Source organism: Gadus morhua, chromosome 21 (genome assembly GCF_902167405.1).
Source record: "Gadus morhua chromosome 21, gadMor3.0, whole genome shotgun sequence".
Classification (NCBI taxonomy): domain Eukaryota; kingdom Metazoa; phylum Chordata; class Actinopteri; order Gadiformes; family Gadidae; genus Gadus; species Gadus morhua.
Genome location: NC_044068.1, coordinates 5995730 through 6011934, shown reverse-complemented (window position 1 = coordinate 6011934; position 16205 = coordinate 5995730). Strand labels below are relative to the sequence as shown.

Genomic DNA, 16205 nt, shown 5'->3' with positions numbered 1-16205 from the left:
GCGTGTTTAATAAGATAGTTGTGTTATGGAGGCACTGTTCTTCTAAGATTTAATCAGAGGAGTTTTCTGTAGTCTTGAGGACCAGCTTTTCTAGAACATTCTACTGAGGGCTAATGTGTTTTCACAGTATGTTTTTATATAATCATATTATGACCCACCTCCACGCCTCCCTGTGATTGGCTCTTGGTCCTGGCATGCAATTGGGTTGTTGACCTGGAATAACCAACAACAGTTATCTAACATGGTACGGTCGGAAGCTGGTAAATAAGTCATTCAAAATGGGTCATTTCGATATTAAGATAAATTGTTTATTAGATCATTTTTGCTCATATATTATTGAAAAGTAGTTGCCAATGTATCAACAACAAGCAGGCAATTACATTCTATGTTGCATGATACTACTTTGTACGTTTGATCGTCCACAATGACCATCCATATATGTTAAGCAAAAATAACATTTTAAAATCTGCCTGTTACCCAGTAACCCTTTTTAGCACCTAGCATCTATAGCCTCCATAGTGTTATGCTAACCAGATCAGCAGTTCTATGCTGGACCAAAGTCATTTATAATTTAAACTGAATGTGGGGTAACACGGAGTACATCAGGCGATGGGAATGGCCGCTCCAAAGCTTTCGTACTTTTTATCCCAACTATTGTGGGATTACACACCGGACCTGTACTTTGTGTTTCTTTTTAGGGAGTCGGTATTGGCTTGTTTTTTCGAGATAGGATCTTTAACGGTGAATAATAACAAGCTGTGGTGGTAGGTTTGTGTGGTCAAGGTCAGGATAAGGATAAGGAGAGGTGTTATCGACCAATCACAGACATCGTTAACTGCAAGGACGAATCACTGACCACGCCGGCGAGATGGGATGGATGTGAGATTTGTCAAAATAAAAGTGTGAGACACAGGGCGGGTATGTGAGGTTATTTAATCTGTTTTTCAATTTTCTTCCTTCTATTCCTCTCCTCACTATGATTCTCTCTTCTACTCTTTTGCTCTATTTCTCTTCTCTCTCTCTCTCTCTCTCTCTCTCTCTCTCTCTCTCTCTCTCTCTCTCTCTCTCTCTCTCTCTCTCTCTCTCTCTCTCTCTCTCTCTCTCTCTCTCTCTCTATCTCACCCTCTCTGTGAACATGGCCACAGCTTGCCTCTTCGCAGACTTTGATGAGCAACCCCTCTGCCTGACAAGGTTGCATCAATAACACACACACACACACAAACACAATCACAGCTGCAAACAAAAACAAACACACACACTTAATTTTTGTGTCTCATACATTGCATCATACATTTTGTATGCTCCTTCTCCCAATATCCACATCCATTGTGTCTATGACCTTTATCACTGGTTGTAAAAGAGTACAGGTGTCTGCGGACAATCTATACTTTGGACGGAAGCTATGACAAACTGACAGCATTTATTGGTGTTTTTATCGTATTTAGTTATGATTGGTTGTGCACATTCAATACCTCTTGCCGATATGTTGATTTAAATTCTCCCATCTTGGCAGACTATCTTGAAATGTCAAATCACATGACAGTAGAAGGCAGCACACAATGACAACCGCTTGAAGCAGGATGGAGGTAGATAAGGACAAAAAGGATTTCTAATATTTCTGTTGATCTTTTCTGTTTAGTTTTCATTCAATGCCCTTTCTGCCGTAACTAGGATACGCTTATCTTGATGCTTTTATTTTCCAATTGGTTTTCGCTGACAAATATAGTTCTGAAGAGAGAAAGTGGTTTCATCTCTCTCTCTCTCTCTCTCTCTCTCTCTCTCTCTCTCTCTCTCTCTCTCTCTCTCTCTCTCTCTCTCTCTCTCTCTCTCTCTCTCTCTCTCTCTCTCTCTCTCTCTCTCTCTGACTCTTTCATTCTTTGACAAAAAGGCACTCCCTGCAAACCAAACCCAACCCTGCATGAACACCCCCCCAACAAACACACACACACACACACACACACTGAAAAACACACACATAGAACCTTGAAACACCACACACACATGTCGCAGTGTGCATGAACCGTTGCAAATTAAAAAAATGTCTCAGCAGGCGATCCTGTCAGGGCGCCGACCCTGTCCTCTCGTTTGGTCACGTGATCTAGAAATGGGCTTCTAATTGGGCCATGTTTTGTAACGCACCTTTCCCTCGGTATCCCCCGGGCCCCTGAATGAACACCCAGAGACACGTGTGTGTGTGTGTGTGTGTGTGTGTGTGTGTGTGTGTGTGTGTGTGTGTGTGCGTGTGCGTGTGCGTGTGTGTGTGTGTCCGGGTGTGTGTGTGTGTGCATGCGTGCGTGTTTGCCAGTCTCTGAGTGTGTGTGTCCAGAGAATGGAAGTAGGAAGTACCAGCCAGTTTCCACTCTGCAGTGCATCCTGTTTTCCCTCTCGGAAAACCGCGCTGATGCGCGGCAGTGGCTCAGATAGAGCAGATTGCGACCGGAAGGTTGCTGGTTCCATCCCCGGCTCCTCCTAGCTCCGTGCCGAGGTGCCCCTGAGCAAACCCCTGATAACCTTAACCGCTCCCGGCAAGCTGACTGTGGCCCTCGCTGTACCAACGTGAGAATGAATTGATAAATGAAAGCCGCTGAATGGATAAATGAAAGCCACTGGAAGAAGCGTCCGTCCTCGAAACGCGCTGCATTAATGCAATTCTTCTAGCATTGCGGCGGTCGCTGCGTCGTCGCTGACGCCTACAGATTCCTCAGGGCGGCAGTATCTCAGGAGGTAGAGCGGGTTGGCTGGTAACCTCAAGGTTGCAAACTTCGATTGGAGTGTCGAGGTGGCCCTGAGCAAACGCGTAATAATAATCTCAACCGATCCCCACGAGCTGGCTGACGCCTTGCATGGTTGACTCCGCGGTCGGTGTGTGGATGTGTTTACGAATGGAGGATTTTTTGGTAAAGTGCTTTGGATAAAAGCACTCCATAAATGCAGTCCATTTACCATCAGGGCGTCCGTTGAGGCGGTTCGCGAGCCTCGTTGTAGTGGGGCGCCGACCGTTATGTCACCAGCCCGGGCTGCGAGCAGGCACAGAAAAACTTAATTTGGTCCTCGGAAGGAACCTTCCCTCGATGGTTCGTCAAAATGAGGCCGTTTGGTGAAGAAGGTCAGAGAGTGTTGTATTTTAGGAATGTGCGTGCGCGTGCTCGCGCAATCGGGCAAATGACAGTGTTGTGAAACAGATTTCAAAGCTGGCCGGCAGACTTGGCTGCTGGTCAGTGTCTCAGTATAAACTAGACTGTATAAAGTAGACCAAACATCACAAACACACACACACACACACACACACACACACACACACACACACACACACACACACACACACACACACACACACACACACACACACACACACACACACACACACACACACAGGGCAATGCCTTCCTCACACACTTCCGATTCTCCATTCATATTGATTCATAGAATATGTAACACAATCCATGTTCCTGAATGCAGGTCACTCCCTCTCTCACACATATCTTCAGGCTCTGTAGTTTAAATATCAATAACCTGAAACGCATCTGAAGGCACCGTAAGGCTGTGTATAGATTCAGTATAAAAGCAAGTGTCCACAGCCTAACCTGAGAGAGATGCTCCAAAGCCCCTTACCAGCTCCTATATGTGCTCCATCTTAATTCACCGTAACAGCCTTTTGATTATAAATGCTAAGTGACCAAATAGTAAAAAATGCAATCTCCTTATCCTGTCCTCCATCATTTCCTGAGAGGTTTAATAATTACCCAAGCTGTGTGCTCATCCCCCCCTCCCCACGTCATCCAGCCCCCCCCCCTCCAACAGACGGCCGTAGCCACATGCGTCTGGGCTTTTGATCCCACACACACATACACACACACACACACACACACACACACACACACAGTCGGATCTGCGCGCAAACACAAGCACCTAGACCCCCCCCCTCCCCCCTCCATCTTGTTTTCCACCTGTTCGATTCCCCGCCACACGTGGAGAGAGGAAATTTGTTTGTCGGCGGCAGGAGGTGTCTGCTCCTCTCCGGGGCGCGATGACAACACTAGCAGCGCCGGCCGCCCGCCACATGCTTATACATGTGCCGGGCTGTTACTCGCACACACACACACACACACACACACACACACACACACACACACACACACACACACACACACACACACACACACACACACACACACACACACACACACACACACACATAGGGTACAATGTGTAGGGTACCTCGTCTAAGTAGGTCACGTGTGCCGAGGGTGTGTCGAGGAAGGGGGGGGGGGAGTGGGGGGTGGCAAACACACAAACACAAACACGCACACAAACACACAGTGTATTGCAATCCCAATGGTTCTGTGCTTCTATTGACAGCTCGAGAGCGACAGAAATCAAGCGCTCCTTTGTTGTACTTTGAGACGAAGGCCAACGAGACACTAACTCCGAGAGAGAGAGAGAGAGAGAGAGAGAGAGAGAGAGAGAGAGAGAGAGAGAGAGAGAGAGAGAGAGAGAGAGAGAGAGAGAGAGAGAGAGAGAGAGAGAGAGAGAGAGCGACACTGCGAGAGAGGGGGAGAGAAGAGAAAAGGAGAGGTGTGCGTGTGTGAGTATGATCTGCCAACGGAGTGGGCAGTAATCCACGATGACACCACTAGATTCATTGTTCCCGCTCTTTTTTTTTTTACGACGACGGGAGTGCTCGGGAGAAAACCGTTCATCTGCTGCTCGAAAGAGCTTAGGAACCCCAGCTCTCCTCTCCACACCTCCATTCAGTTAAATCCCCCTCCCCCCCCATACACGTCCTCTCTTCTTCCTTCCTCTTCGTCCTCCCCCCCCCCTCTCGTACCCACTCATCTGCCCCTACATCCCATAATGCCCTCTCGTGCCTCCCCTTAACCTCCACAGGGACCTCCAGCGGTGTGAGCCCCCTTCACATGATGTCACTTGAACAACTCTCATCGCACCGTTATCCCATCCCCCTCGTGCACCACACACACACACACACGCACGCACACACGCACGCACGCACGCACGCACGCACGCACGCACGCACGCACGCACGCAGACACGCACGCACGCAGACACGCACACGCAGGGCTATGATTATCTTCTGCCTCCGCGGCCTTGTCCTCCGCTGAAGTCGTCCCACTGTAAGCTCTGTGTGCCTGCTGCCCAGTCTCTCTCTCTCTCTCACTGGTGTTCACACTCTCTCACACTCTCTCACACACACACACACTCCCATGCATGCATGCACACACACACGCACGCACGCACGCACGCACGCACGCACGCACGCACGCACGCACGCACACACACACACACACACACATACTCGCACGCACGCACGCACACACACACACACACACACACACACACACACACACACACACACACACACACACACACATGCACATGCATGCACACAGACACACACACGCACACACACTCAAACACACTCACTCACACTCAAACACACACAGTCACACTCGCATTCACTTACACTCATGCTTACGCCCACGCCCACACTCACTCTCTCTCGTATCTCACACTACGTATTTCTCCTCATCATCCTCTTAGCCGTAATGTGACTTTAGTTTAGTCCTAATCACAGGGAGACAGGTAAAGGCCACAGCATTTACATGAGCAGCACTTTACGGCTACCAAATGCTACCAAATTGGTGCAAGATCAAGGCCCAACCATTAATCATTTTAAGTAATTAAGTATATGTATGTAGAATGCAAAATAAACCTGTGGTTCTTTCTATTGGGATGAAGCTGTCCCTAAAGTTAGCACCATTTCAGTTCATAAAATCACTGAAAGAAGATCCACATTTTTTTTTAAATATATAAACAAGGATTTATTCTAAATGGAAGCAGACAGATATAGATGGACCACTGTTTTTATCTCACTATGCGGTACGAAACACAAACTGAGAGTGATGTAGGCCACAGCCCCTGCAGTTTTTTCAGTTCTTTCCATCAAGGCTAGATGGTGAGATCATAAAAATGGAGGGCATAATCTGATACACAATGGACAAGGCCGTTCGCCAACCTTAATCTACCCACCTGAAGATGTGACACACAGACCACAGCAGCCGAAGAGAGTTTGAAGCGGTGTATAAAAAGCTAGTTTTATAGACGGACAGTTTTCATTTGGTAATTTAACGTTGTTTTATTATATTACCATTATAGGGCAGGGTTAGGCAAAAAATAAATCGCAGTACTCCCGAACTAAAATCGTAAGAATAGTCTGACTCATCAATTCAAGTGATATGACATAACTCATTAACTGCGTCTGTAATTGCATATGTAATTCCGTTTCGAATGACCCATAAATCACGTTTTCATCGTCTGGAGATTTCCCTTTATTGTTTTAGCATATATCCATCCTCACAGTTTCCTGCTGTGAAGTTGTGGTGTGTTTGCAGTGAACGGGGTCACTGAACAGTGGCCCTATTACTTGAAGCACTTATGTGTCTGGGCTCTCTCCCAAAAAAAAAGACAAAACAGCCATGTTTTACGACTCGACGTAGGGCCTTTATACGGTGCTTCAACAAATACAGCGGCGATGAGCAGGGAAGGCATTTGACACCATTCGTCTTAGCTGCTTGTCTTTTTAATTATGGCTGCCCCGGGGGAAGTGGGTGAGTAGTTAAACAGGCAAATCGGCATTTAAGCAATTATTGGAATAAAATGAATACAATCTTGTCATCTGTAATCATCGCAGGCATGCCTCCAGGTAAAAACCAAACCCGGGGCCCACTCTCTGCGGATGTCAAAGTACATGCTGTACGGGTCGAAGTGAACCCTTTAAAGTCGTTGTTATCTTGTTTGCCTGTTATTGAATTTTGGTTTAGTTTTTCTTTGTGCTTTCTGTCGTGAAAAAACTAAAAGGAAACATGAAGTTTCTGAAGTTATTATAAGTACCCAGGAGGCATGTTCTGATAACCAAATGGATTCCGGAGAAACATTTCATACGACTGGACGTCGCGATATGAGCTACAGAAGTAAACAAGTGAACTTACTTGCTAACAGCGACGACTTGTTTTTTATTGCCAATAATTTGTTTGCTTCCATGGTTTTTGTAGTTGTATTATATATATATAATATAAGTGCAATATGTTATCTTGAGTTTATCTGTCCCCATGTGTTGTTGTGAGCGTTTGACAGCCAGTATGTCTTTTTCTTCTCTGCCCTAGCCACTCGCTTGTCAGACGGCCGAGCCGGCAGTTTACTTTGTACCACCGAGCACTTTGCTTGCCCATAATTAAATTGGCTGCCTGCTCCCATATTGCAACTCTGGAGGGAATTTCTCCGCTTTCTAATCGAATTGCTCATACAACAAGAGAATTAAACAACAACAGACCATCAATATGCAGTATAATTATCCAGGCCTTCCTCCAGCAGTGGCTGGGCGGCTACAGTATGACATCGCTCTCCTGTTGGAAACACTTTATAATAACGTTTGATAATAAGTCATTGACAAGCCTTTAGTTCATGAGTAACTAATCATTAAAAGAAACGTTAAAATACAAATGTATATATTTTTTAAAGATCAATCCATCATTAACTGAAGGCTTATAAATGACTCATGACTGAACATTATCATAAAGTGTAACCACATAAGCACCTTTACCTTATTAAACTTTATTAAACGTTGCTTGATTGATCACCCACATCACAAGGCTTACCGATGCCGGTGCATTACGTGTTCATCAAAGTCAACGTCAGCTTTATTGTCCATTCCCAAATAGGTGCAAGAAAAATAGCGAAATCGGAGTTGCGTTTGTCTCTGACCCACGGTGCAATAAGTACAAAAGGATCAAATTTGGCGCAAAACGTGTTAAACGTTGCTCGATTGATCGCCCTCATCCCAAGGCTTTCCGATGCCGGTAATGCCTTCCTGTGTATCGACCTAACCACCACGGCTGTTTCGTCTCCCTTTGTCGCCCGCGCAGCTGCAGAGCGACCTGGACCAGGAGTACCAGGACAAGTTCCGCCGGCTGCCCGTGGAGATCCAGGAGTTCGTCCAGGACAGCAGCAGGACCAAGCTCCGGGACGACCCGAGCCTGCAGAGCAGCCTGTCGGTGTCCTCCATCAGCGAGAGGCTCAGCAAGGCCCTTCAGTCCGAGGAGGAGACGGAGGACGGGTCCACGGAGCGAGTGTACGACACGCCCCTCTAGGGACACTTCGGAGGACAACCCCCAATCCCCCCAGCCCCCCCCCCCCCCCCCCCCCCCCATCCACGTTTCGACGAAAACGCCCCGGCGTCGCGATCCGGGACACTTGATTGGGTGGCGATGTTTGTGACCACCGCAGACAGAAAGATGAAGGGCCCTTCCCAACATCCGCCTGCGGTCTATAGGTTAACCAATGGGAGGATTAGTTGATATCTGAGCCTAGCTAGGTGAGTAGAGATTGCCTCTGCACCCCCCCCCCCCCCCCCCCCCTCTTCAACACACACACACACACACACACACACACACACACACACACACACACACACACACACACACACACACACACACACCCCTGCCTTTGCTTTCAGAGTCCTGTCGAAAAAAAGGCAAAAGAAAACCCATCTGTGTAAATACTTTTTAATGTATTTGTATGTTTTGTTGTCGTCTCTTTTTTGGTACGGCCACAGGATGTGTAACAAAGCACTAAGGATTTGCAGGAAATGACTTACTTGAATTATGACAGAGAGAGAGAATACTTTCTTTTTTTAATCGTGTTTTTTTTTGTTCGTCTTTTGTTCCATCCCTGTTTTTAATTCACGTTAATGTCCAGAGGTGCCAAGGTTTGGCTTTGTTGGAAGCACATTTCAAAAAGCGGATAAGAGCGTAACTGAAATGGGGGTCTTATTGTTAATCCAACCACTACATATTCAGAGTCGAGCTGCCATAGACGTGTCGTCTAGAATGATCCATCCCGTAATTTACACTGGAGGCTTTTATGTAACTCTTTGACCCACAAGCACTGGTGGCTTGTTGGATTTTATTCGATTTATATTTTTAACATTTTGTCTTCACTGCACTAGGTCTATATGTTGCTGCTAGTCCATTTCAATGCAGAGGTGTTTTTCCTTGTTGAGTTATGCTTTTGTATGATATTAGGAATGGCATTATCATGTCGAATATGTTGTTTCGTCATTTCCATTGATCAACTTTATTTAGGTTTTTATAGTTTTTTTTAGAGGCAAATATCTGAGACACCTGGTCTCAAGTGTTTGGTTCCCGAGAGAAAGTGAAAACAAGTGAAATTGTACAGCAACTGCATGTTTTGAAAATGTAAATGTTACAATGGCTATGTAGCAAGAATAGATAGATATATCAACTTGATGTACATTTGTTTTAATGTATAGAAAGTCCATAACATTTAAATATAAATGAACTAAAAATTAACTGAACCTGCAAAAACAACGACGACCTAGTGTTGCTGGGAAGAACCACATGGGAATACCGGGATGGGCCAGAAACCACCAAGATCTCCCTTTACCCAAAATAGATCCCAAGTATAATCCCTCATTACTACTGTATCTCCCTAAAACACATACACACACACACACATCTAAACAGTTACGGACAACCAGTACTAGACTGTGTCTCTCATATTGTACAACGATTGTCAACGTTTCAATTCTTAAATACCGTTCATACGATTTGCCTACTGCTGACGTCGGTCTCAGAACTTAAATATTGACGACAGCAGCGTGTTGCGGTCTGGTAGTGGCAGAGTCGGGACTTTAGGACTGACCGTCGACAACCTTGGCTGTTTTGTGTAAAAAGAGCACCGGCCTTAACACTCCCAGTCCTGAGTACCTGAATACACCTGCATAAGGCCCAGCCTGTGTCGACCATACGGAGGAAGTGCTCCCTCACTTCCTGTCAGTGCGTTCTCCACTTCCTGTGAGTGCTGTGCCTGAACCGATGTTGTCATATGTTGATTATGAGATATTTCAAATTGATTTGATGGCTGTAAAAAGTAGAAAAAGTACAATAGGTAACCTGACGTGTGTGTACGAGTAACTTAGGAAAAGAAAATAACCATAAAAAAGATGACTGACTGTGAGAGTCCCGTGCCTTCCAGTGGGTTTGCCTTGTGTAGATGTTGAATGCGTGAAATGCATCACTGTTTTAAATTGCCATTATAAGGTATTTGAGGCTGTCTTATACTGAATAGAGCGTGTGCACTTTTTTTCATAGTACACTACCACTACTGAGTAAGGCTTGTCGTGCATTAGAAACACAAGGACACGTCCCCCCCCCGTAGTTCAGGACCACTTTATTTAACAATCCCCTTCCTCCTCCTCCACTTGTTTGTGTATGCATTCTGGGTTGTAAACGTGTGTGTATGACATAAAAGCTAAACATGAAACTGAAAAGAGCATAGTGTAAAGGGAATCTTGCCTGTAATTCAAATAAATGTGTCTATTACTATACTTGGATTTGTGTGTGTGTCTGTTTGTGTTTTGTATTTGTTATTGTCTTTTTTTTTTTGTCTGCATGAGGATTTAGTTACTTGCCTCATTTGGTGGCAACTAGTGGTTTTATCTTAAGCCAGATGTGTTAGTTCATAGGGTTCTATAAAACCCTGAACTCCAAACTGCTTCAAATGAACCACAGGATCCTCACTGGCGCACAAACACATTGGTCGTGATGGCTTTCCATGGAGGACTCTGCTATGCTCATCTCTAAACACACATCTGTGACTCTCTATGGCCATACAAGCTATTTTACATCATCCACATTACTGCATATTTGTTGGGCCTCTCTTCCTCTTCCATTACATTTCTTTCATACTTTGCATTTGTTTCTGTGCATTTGACCGTGTGTTTCTGTGTGTGCTAACATCCAAGTACGCGTGTGTATGCGTGCACACACATACGTTCATACATTTCGGCACGCCGAGTGCAAACATAACTACCGTATCCTTCAGTCCTCTCTTCCAGAGATTCCCAGTCAGACGTCGGGAGCTAAGGCCGGACTCTCGCCGACCCCTCCCCCTACAGTTTTATCTGTACGTTCCGATGCCCTCCCTGCATGCCAACCGCAGAGACGTGAGCTAATTAACACCACTCCGGGCTTCAGGACAGAGGCTATGGGCTTTTTAATAAGATTCTCTGGGTTATATAAACACGGACGCCTCACCAAACTCCAGAGGCCAGGGTCCCTGCGTCTGTCCATCTGCTCATAGGGGCGGGGGGGGAGGGGAGGGGGGGAGGAGGAGCTGTTTAATCAAGCTTTTTAATGACACACACCTCTACAGCAGAAGAGAGTAAAAGCCATTAACTGGAGAAGTTGGAAGGTAATGTGACTGGACATTAAAATGTGTCTATATGCATGCAAGCACGTGCACACTGCACACATATGTGCGTATGTACATTCCCACACACAGTCACAGACCATAAAAAGCTGTATTTATTCGTTATCCTTAACTCACCCTCAAAGCAATGGTGCTTTGGTTTTTAAAGTGAACACGTCATAGCAATAGCACATTACTTAGAGAAACACATAAATGATTGCAAAGATATAATAACTATATTACAGAAAATGAGGCACATCAGCAAACGTTATGAGGCAATGTCAAATCATTTCCTTTCACTTTTCCAACACAATGTCTGCTACAATTCAGGTCTACATTTTTTTGCATGGAAATTTGTATTGGTCTTCATCATTTACGTTTTTGTTCCAATTTCAACGTTTCATCCTGTACACCAAAATGATTCCTTTCACAAAATGAAGATGAGTTTTGCTCATCTTTGCTCTATATTGGCAGGGTTGGGTCTGTCTCAGTATCAATCTGATAGATCTATCTATGAAGAATACATCAGCCGTGTTGATGCAATAGTGTGTGCGTGTGTGTATGTGTGTGTGTGTGTGTGTATGTGTGTGTTAGGAGGGGGGGTCTATAGTGCTGTCAGATGACTCACTCTTGGGCCCCTAATACACACACACACACACACACACACACACACACACACACACACACACACACACACACACACACACACACACACACACAAACTATCTCTCCCTCTCCCACTCACTCTCTGTCTCCCTCTCTCCCCTGTTCTCCTGGAAGAGGGATTCTTTATCAAACTGCATCAGACTATTCTCCACTGGAGGGCGAATTCTACAAGAGGAACAGGGCGAATTGGAAGGAATACAGTCGGAGCGAAGGGGTAGAGGCAACAGCAGCTGGAAGCAAGAGAGACAGAGAAAATCCCGGCCCGATCCCTGCAAGCATCATTCTCGCCACCGGATTAAATCCGTCCCCTCCTCGCACGCCAAACCACGTAAGAAAAATGCATTATTTTACATAAATGTGTCGTTGCTGCAATACGGAGCATTCGGGGCTGTTTCGCCGAGTATCATTGAGACGTGCATTTGATAATGTTGTGGTCCTGGTTTTGTGGTGCATGCAACAGAGACAGGACCTTCCTTTAAAGTCCGTCACGCTATTTTTCTTTTTATTTGCAGACGTTAGCACTAGCGCGGCTCCCCGCAATTTCCTCTCATCACTCAAACATCAAACATACTCCACGCGTCTCTTCTTCCTGCACTCTCTCAAAACACAGCTGGGGACGTACGGTAGCATCTGCTAGCTAGCTGTAGCCCGACAGATGAAACGCGTCCGGGGGACGAGCGCTCATGTACAATGTCTCTCAAAGCAAACGATGCTGCTGTATGAGTCAAACGTCAAAACCCCTCCATCACACGGCTTCAGAAAACTTCGCGGATATTGCGAGTAACGGCGGTCTCCTCCTCCTACTCCTCCTCCGCCTCGCAGGCTACAGCCAACAGCTAGCTCTAGCGGGACAGTGAGGGAGGAGAGGAGCCAGCTGAGCTGACCGATATCATACACGCTTCAACAGTGTTAATCTCACTCCACCACCGCCACTTGTTTTTTCGTTTTTTTTATATATATTTCACAAACACGTTCCGATTGTCACAGCACAGAGTATGCGCAAGCCGATGCGAAATAATCAGAAGAAAACACGCGTGTGGACAGGCGCTCCGGGACCGATTGTGTGTCACACGGAGCGGGTTAATGTCAGCCCGTATATACATGCAGGCGCCTTATCTGTCGCTGCCATGCATACTAATCTAGGACCGTGCTCCGGTTCTAATGCCCCTTCCTGTGTTAAGAAACACACAGAGGATGGAAAAGACGACATCATGCGCTGAATTAGACAGACGGTGGGATCTGTGGCTTCTGTTTGAACGGCTGCGAACTAAAAATGAACGGGATGATTTGTTTAAAGGTTGCCAAGCTTGTCCCATGGGCGTTCATGTTTGGAGAGCAAATATAGCCGGTGTGTCAGTATACAGTCTGGGAAATGCAATGGAATGATGTTGCGTGTGCCTCTGCCTCGGTTCGCTTGACGTGCTGTGCAACCTCTTCCGTCAGATGCGGTCGGATTTTATGAACAATCCTGCTTGTGATCGAGTTTTTAATGCGGGAACTCGCATGGCGTGAACCATGCTACATTTTATGGTCATGAATGGTGTTTTCTTGATGGTAAAAGCGTGCTGCTCTGAATGGGGCTCACGTTATGTAAAGAGAAAACAATGCATGTTCTGGATTGTTTAGACTAGCATACTTGCCTCAGTGGTGATTAAAGAAGCAAACATTACCCGCCCTCACAAAAAAATGTAATCTGCCTGTCCCTCTGGCTGTGGCGTCATCACAGTCACATAGTGTACTGTACAGAGTCTGTGCGAAGAGGGGCATTGAGAAGCTTACAGGCTAACCGAGGCAGGTTGCAGGTGGTTTTCTCACCTTGTTTAGTCCACATTAAATAGAAGCACTAAAATGTGTTATTCATGTGTTTTGATAATTGTTGCTAATCGATAACTAATGCCATACTATATATATGATATATAGCCTATATATGATAAATAATAATGTGTGTGTGTGTGTGTGTGTGTGTGTGTGTGTGTGTGTGTGTGTGTGTGTGTGTGTGTGTGTGTGTGTGCGCGATATATATGCCTTCTAATGGGCAATCCCATCTAATAAACAAGAGGCAATGCAGATGTAAAATTGTACTAGTATTAGAATTGACCCACAGCATCAATAAAAAACTGAATGAGCGTTTAATTATTTATTTTGTTATTGGAGTGCATATTATGCACATAATGGTGCTTATGCTCGTACAATCATACCTGTGCTTGTCATCCGTCACTAGCAGCGCCGAGTTTGATGAGTATCATGGAAGCTGTGTTATGTTAGTATGTCGATGGATTGTTTTTCTAATTCCAAAAAAAAAGGGTATTAAACATATATATCGCTGCCATGATAATCGGTATAGAAGCTCATATACAACCCTACATTAAGAACACAAGATGTTGTTATTAATTGTGAGTGTGTTTGCCTAGATAGAACAGGCTCAATGTGTAATCTGACGTTTTGAAATATTGTGGATGCTTGTTCTCTCTCTCTCTCTCTCTCTCTCTCTCTCTCTCTCTCTCTCTCTCTCTCTCTCTCTCTCTCTCTCTCTCACAACAATAGCTTTGATGTCGGATCGCAGGGACAACAGAAACAACACACGGCTGATAATAACAATTAAATGACAGGCCCCTGTAACAAGGAAAAGCAGAGAAAAATAAATCCCCTTTTCCCATGGCTGTTTGATGCTTAAACACTATCCCAAGAAAAGGTCCAGAGAGGGCGAAGTGATGAGTGGCATTTATGGCAACATCCCGATTGATATCTTCTAGGGTCGTGGGTAGCGTTGATTCAGGATTAGTGTCCTGCCCGAGTGGACCTATGAGTGAGCGACCAAATCCATGTTTTATTATGTTTTTTGGGCACAATAGGCACGGCCATTGTGCTGCCTCTATGCTTTATGGCCTGTTCCTTGGACTTACTTGCTCTCTCCCTCAACGACTTGACGGCTCACTCACTCAGCCGCATGCTCAACTTCTCATTTTCATTTTCTTGTAGACTATCAGGTTTTTTTGGTCTCACAAATCAGACTCTAGATTAACGGCTCAAGTCTATTGGCAGAAGACCTCAAATATGTGTGAACCGGTCTTTCACTTGCACTTTCTTTCCCTTCTAATTTATTTTGCCCAATCCTGTTCCTGGGGGCGGGGATCTGTACAACCTGACAGACGGAACCACAACAAACATTATATGATTGACAGTCAACCCGGAGGGTTTATATATTGGTCGATTTTGCTCTCATTGCTTTGAACATTAAAAAAAGAAAATAAACAAACTACGTCGTCGAACAAGACAATCCCTCTCCTTTTACAGTAATTAATGGGGCCTGTTGGCAGAAGCGAAGATTCCAAGGTGGTGTGCTCCATTTTCATTTTCTTCTGCAGTGCAAGTACCGTAGTGCTTCCACAGCTTATCTTATCGGAGGTTGTATTAAAACAGGCAAAAACGTCCTGTTTGTTTTTCTTAAAAAATCGTAAAAATCGTCTCTCGTTTTTACAAACCTACATCGCTCGATGAATATCCACGTAACAAAAAAGGAAACTCGCTTAGCTCCCCCCTTGCCCTTGCTGATTTCCGCCAGAGCCAATGTAATGTCTAACCCCAGCAGTTCGGCTATCACCTCGTCAAACTACTATACCTGAGATTTGGCTTTTGTAATCACCAATAGACTCCTCCTCTTCCTGGCTGGCAAATAGGTGTTACATATATGCACATATAAGGTTGCAGGCATTATATTTTTATTAAGACCCACAGACAAACACACCAGACCAGACAGATGGCCCCAATACGTAGTCTGGTATTGTGGTTATTAGCGTATGTGTTCTTTAGTCAGAGTTATGCTACATTAGAGCGTACCTAACCTATTTGCCTTTTTCCCCCCCGACTCAAATAACGGGCTGTGAAGCCACTACTTTTTGATGTTGTCCTTTCATTTAGTCTTGGTTTTCCTTGGCAGGGGTAGAACGTTGCAGTGCTGCCTTGTGTGGCTCTATCTCTGCTCTGTGCGTTCTTCTCCATCTGCTGTGTTTGTCCTCATAACGAAGGGTTCAGAGGTAAAAACGGACAAAAAAAGCAGAGGGCTTCAGTATCAACCTCCCCTAAATTTTAAATCACATTTTTCTCCCTTTTTTGTCTCAACAGGCCAAGACATGAGCTTCTCCTGCCGGGGTTACTTCATGTTGAACTGGTAAGTCTCGAGACGATGAGTGGCCTAGCGTAGCGCTGTACAAATCGGGACCCATTGACATCACGCTAATTACACTCTGCGCTAA

The 16205-nt window shown here is 45.3% G+C and overlaps 2 protein-coding genes across 3 annotated transcripts in view; both read left to right on the top strand.

Annotated features, from left to right (window-relative positions):
* The window catches only part of plcb1l (phospholipase C beta 1-like), a 96710-nt gene extending 88290 nt beyond the window's left edge, over positions 1-8420 (top strand). The window contains exon 26 of the mRNA XM_030346140.1: positions 7941-8420. Within this exon, the coding sequence (XP_030202000.1) occupies positions 7941-8165 (225 nt within the window). The 3' untranslated portion in view covers positions 8166-8420. The remainder of the gene's footprint in view (positions 1-7940) is intronic.
* A 3568-nt stretch (positions 8421-11988) lies between these two features.
* plcb4b (phospholipase C, beta 4b) overlaps positions 11989-16205 on the top strand; it is a 78621-nt gene continuing 74404 nt past the window's right edge. For both annotated transcript variants that reach the window (XM_030345550.1, XM_030345548.1), the window contains exons 1-2: positions 11989-12280; positions 16075-16120. The gene's annotated coding sequence lies outside the window, so the exon portion shown is untranslated. The remainder of the gene's footprint in view (positions 12281-16074; positions 16121-16205) is intronic.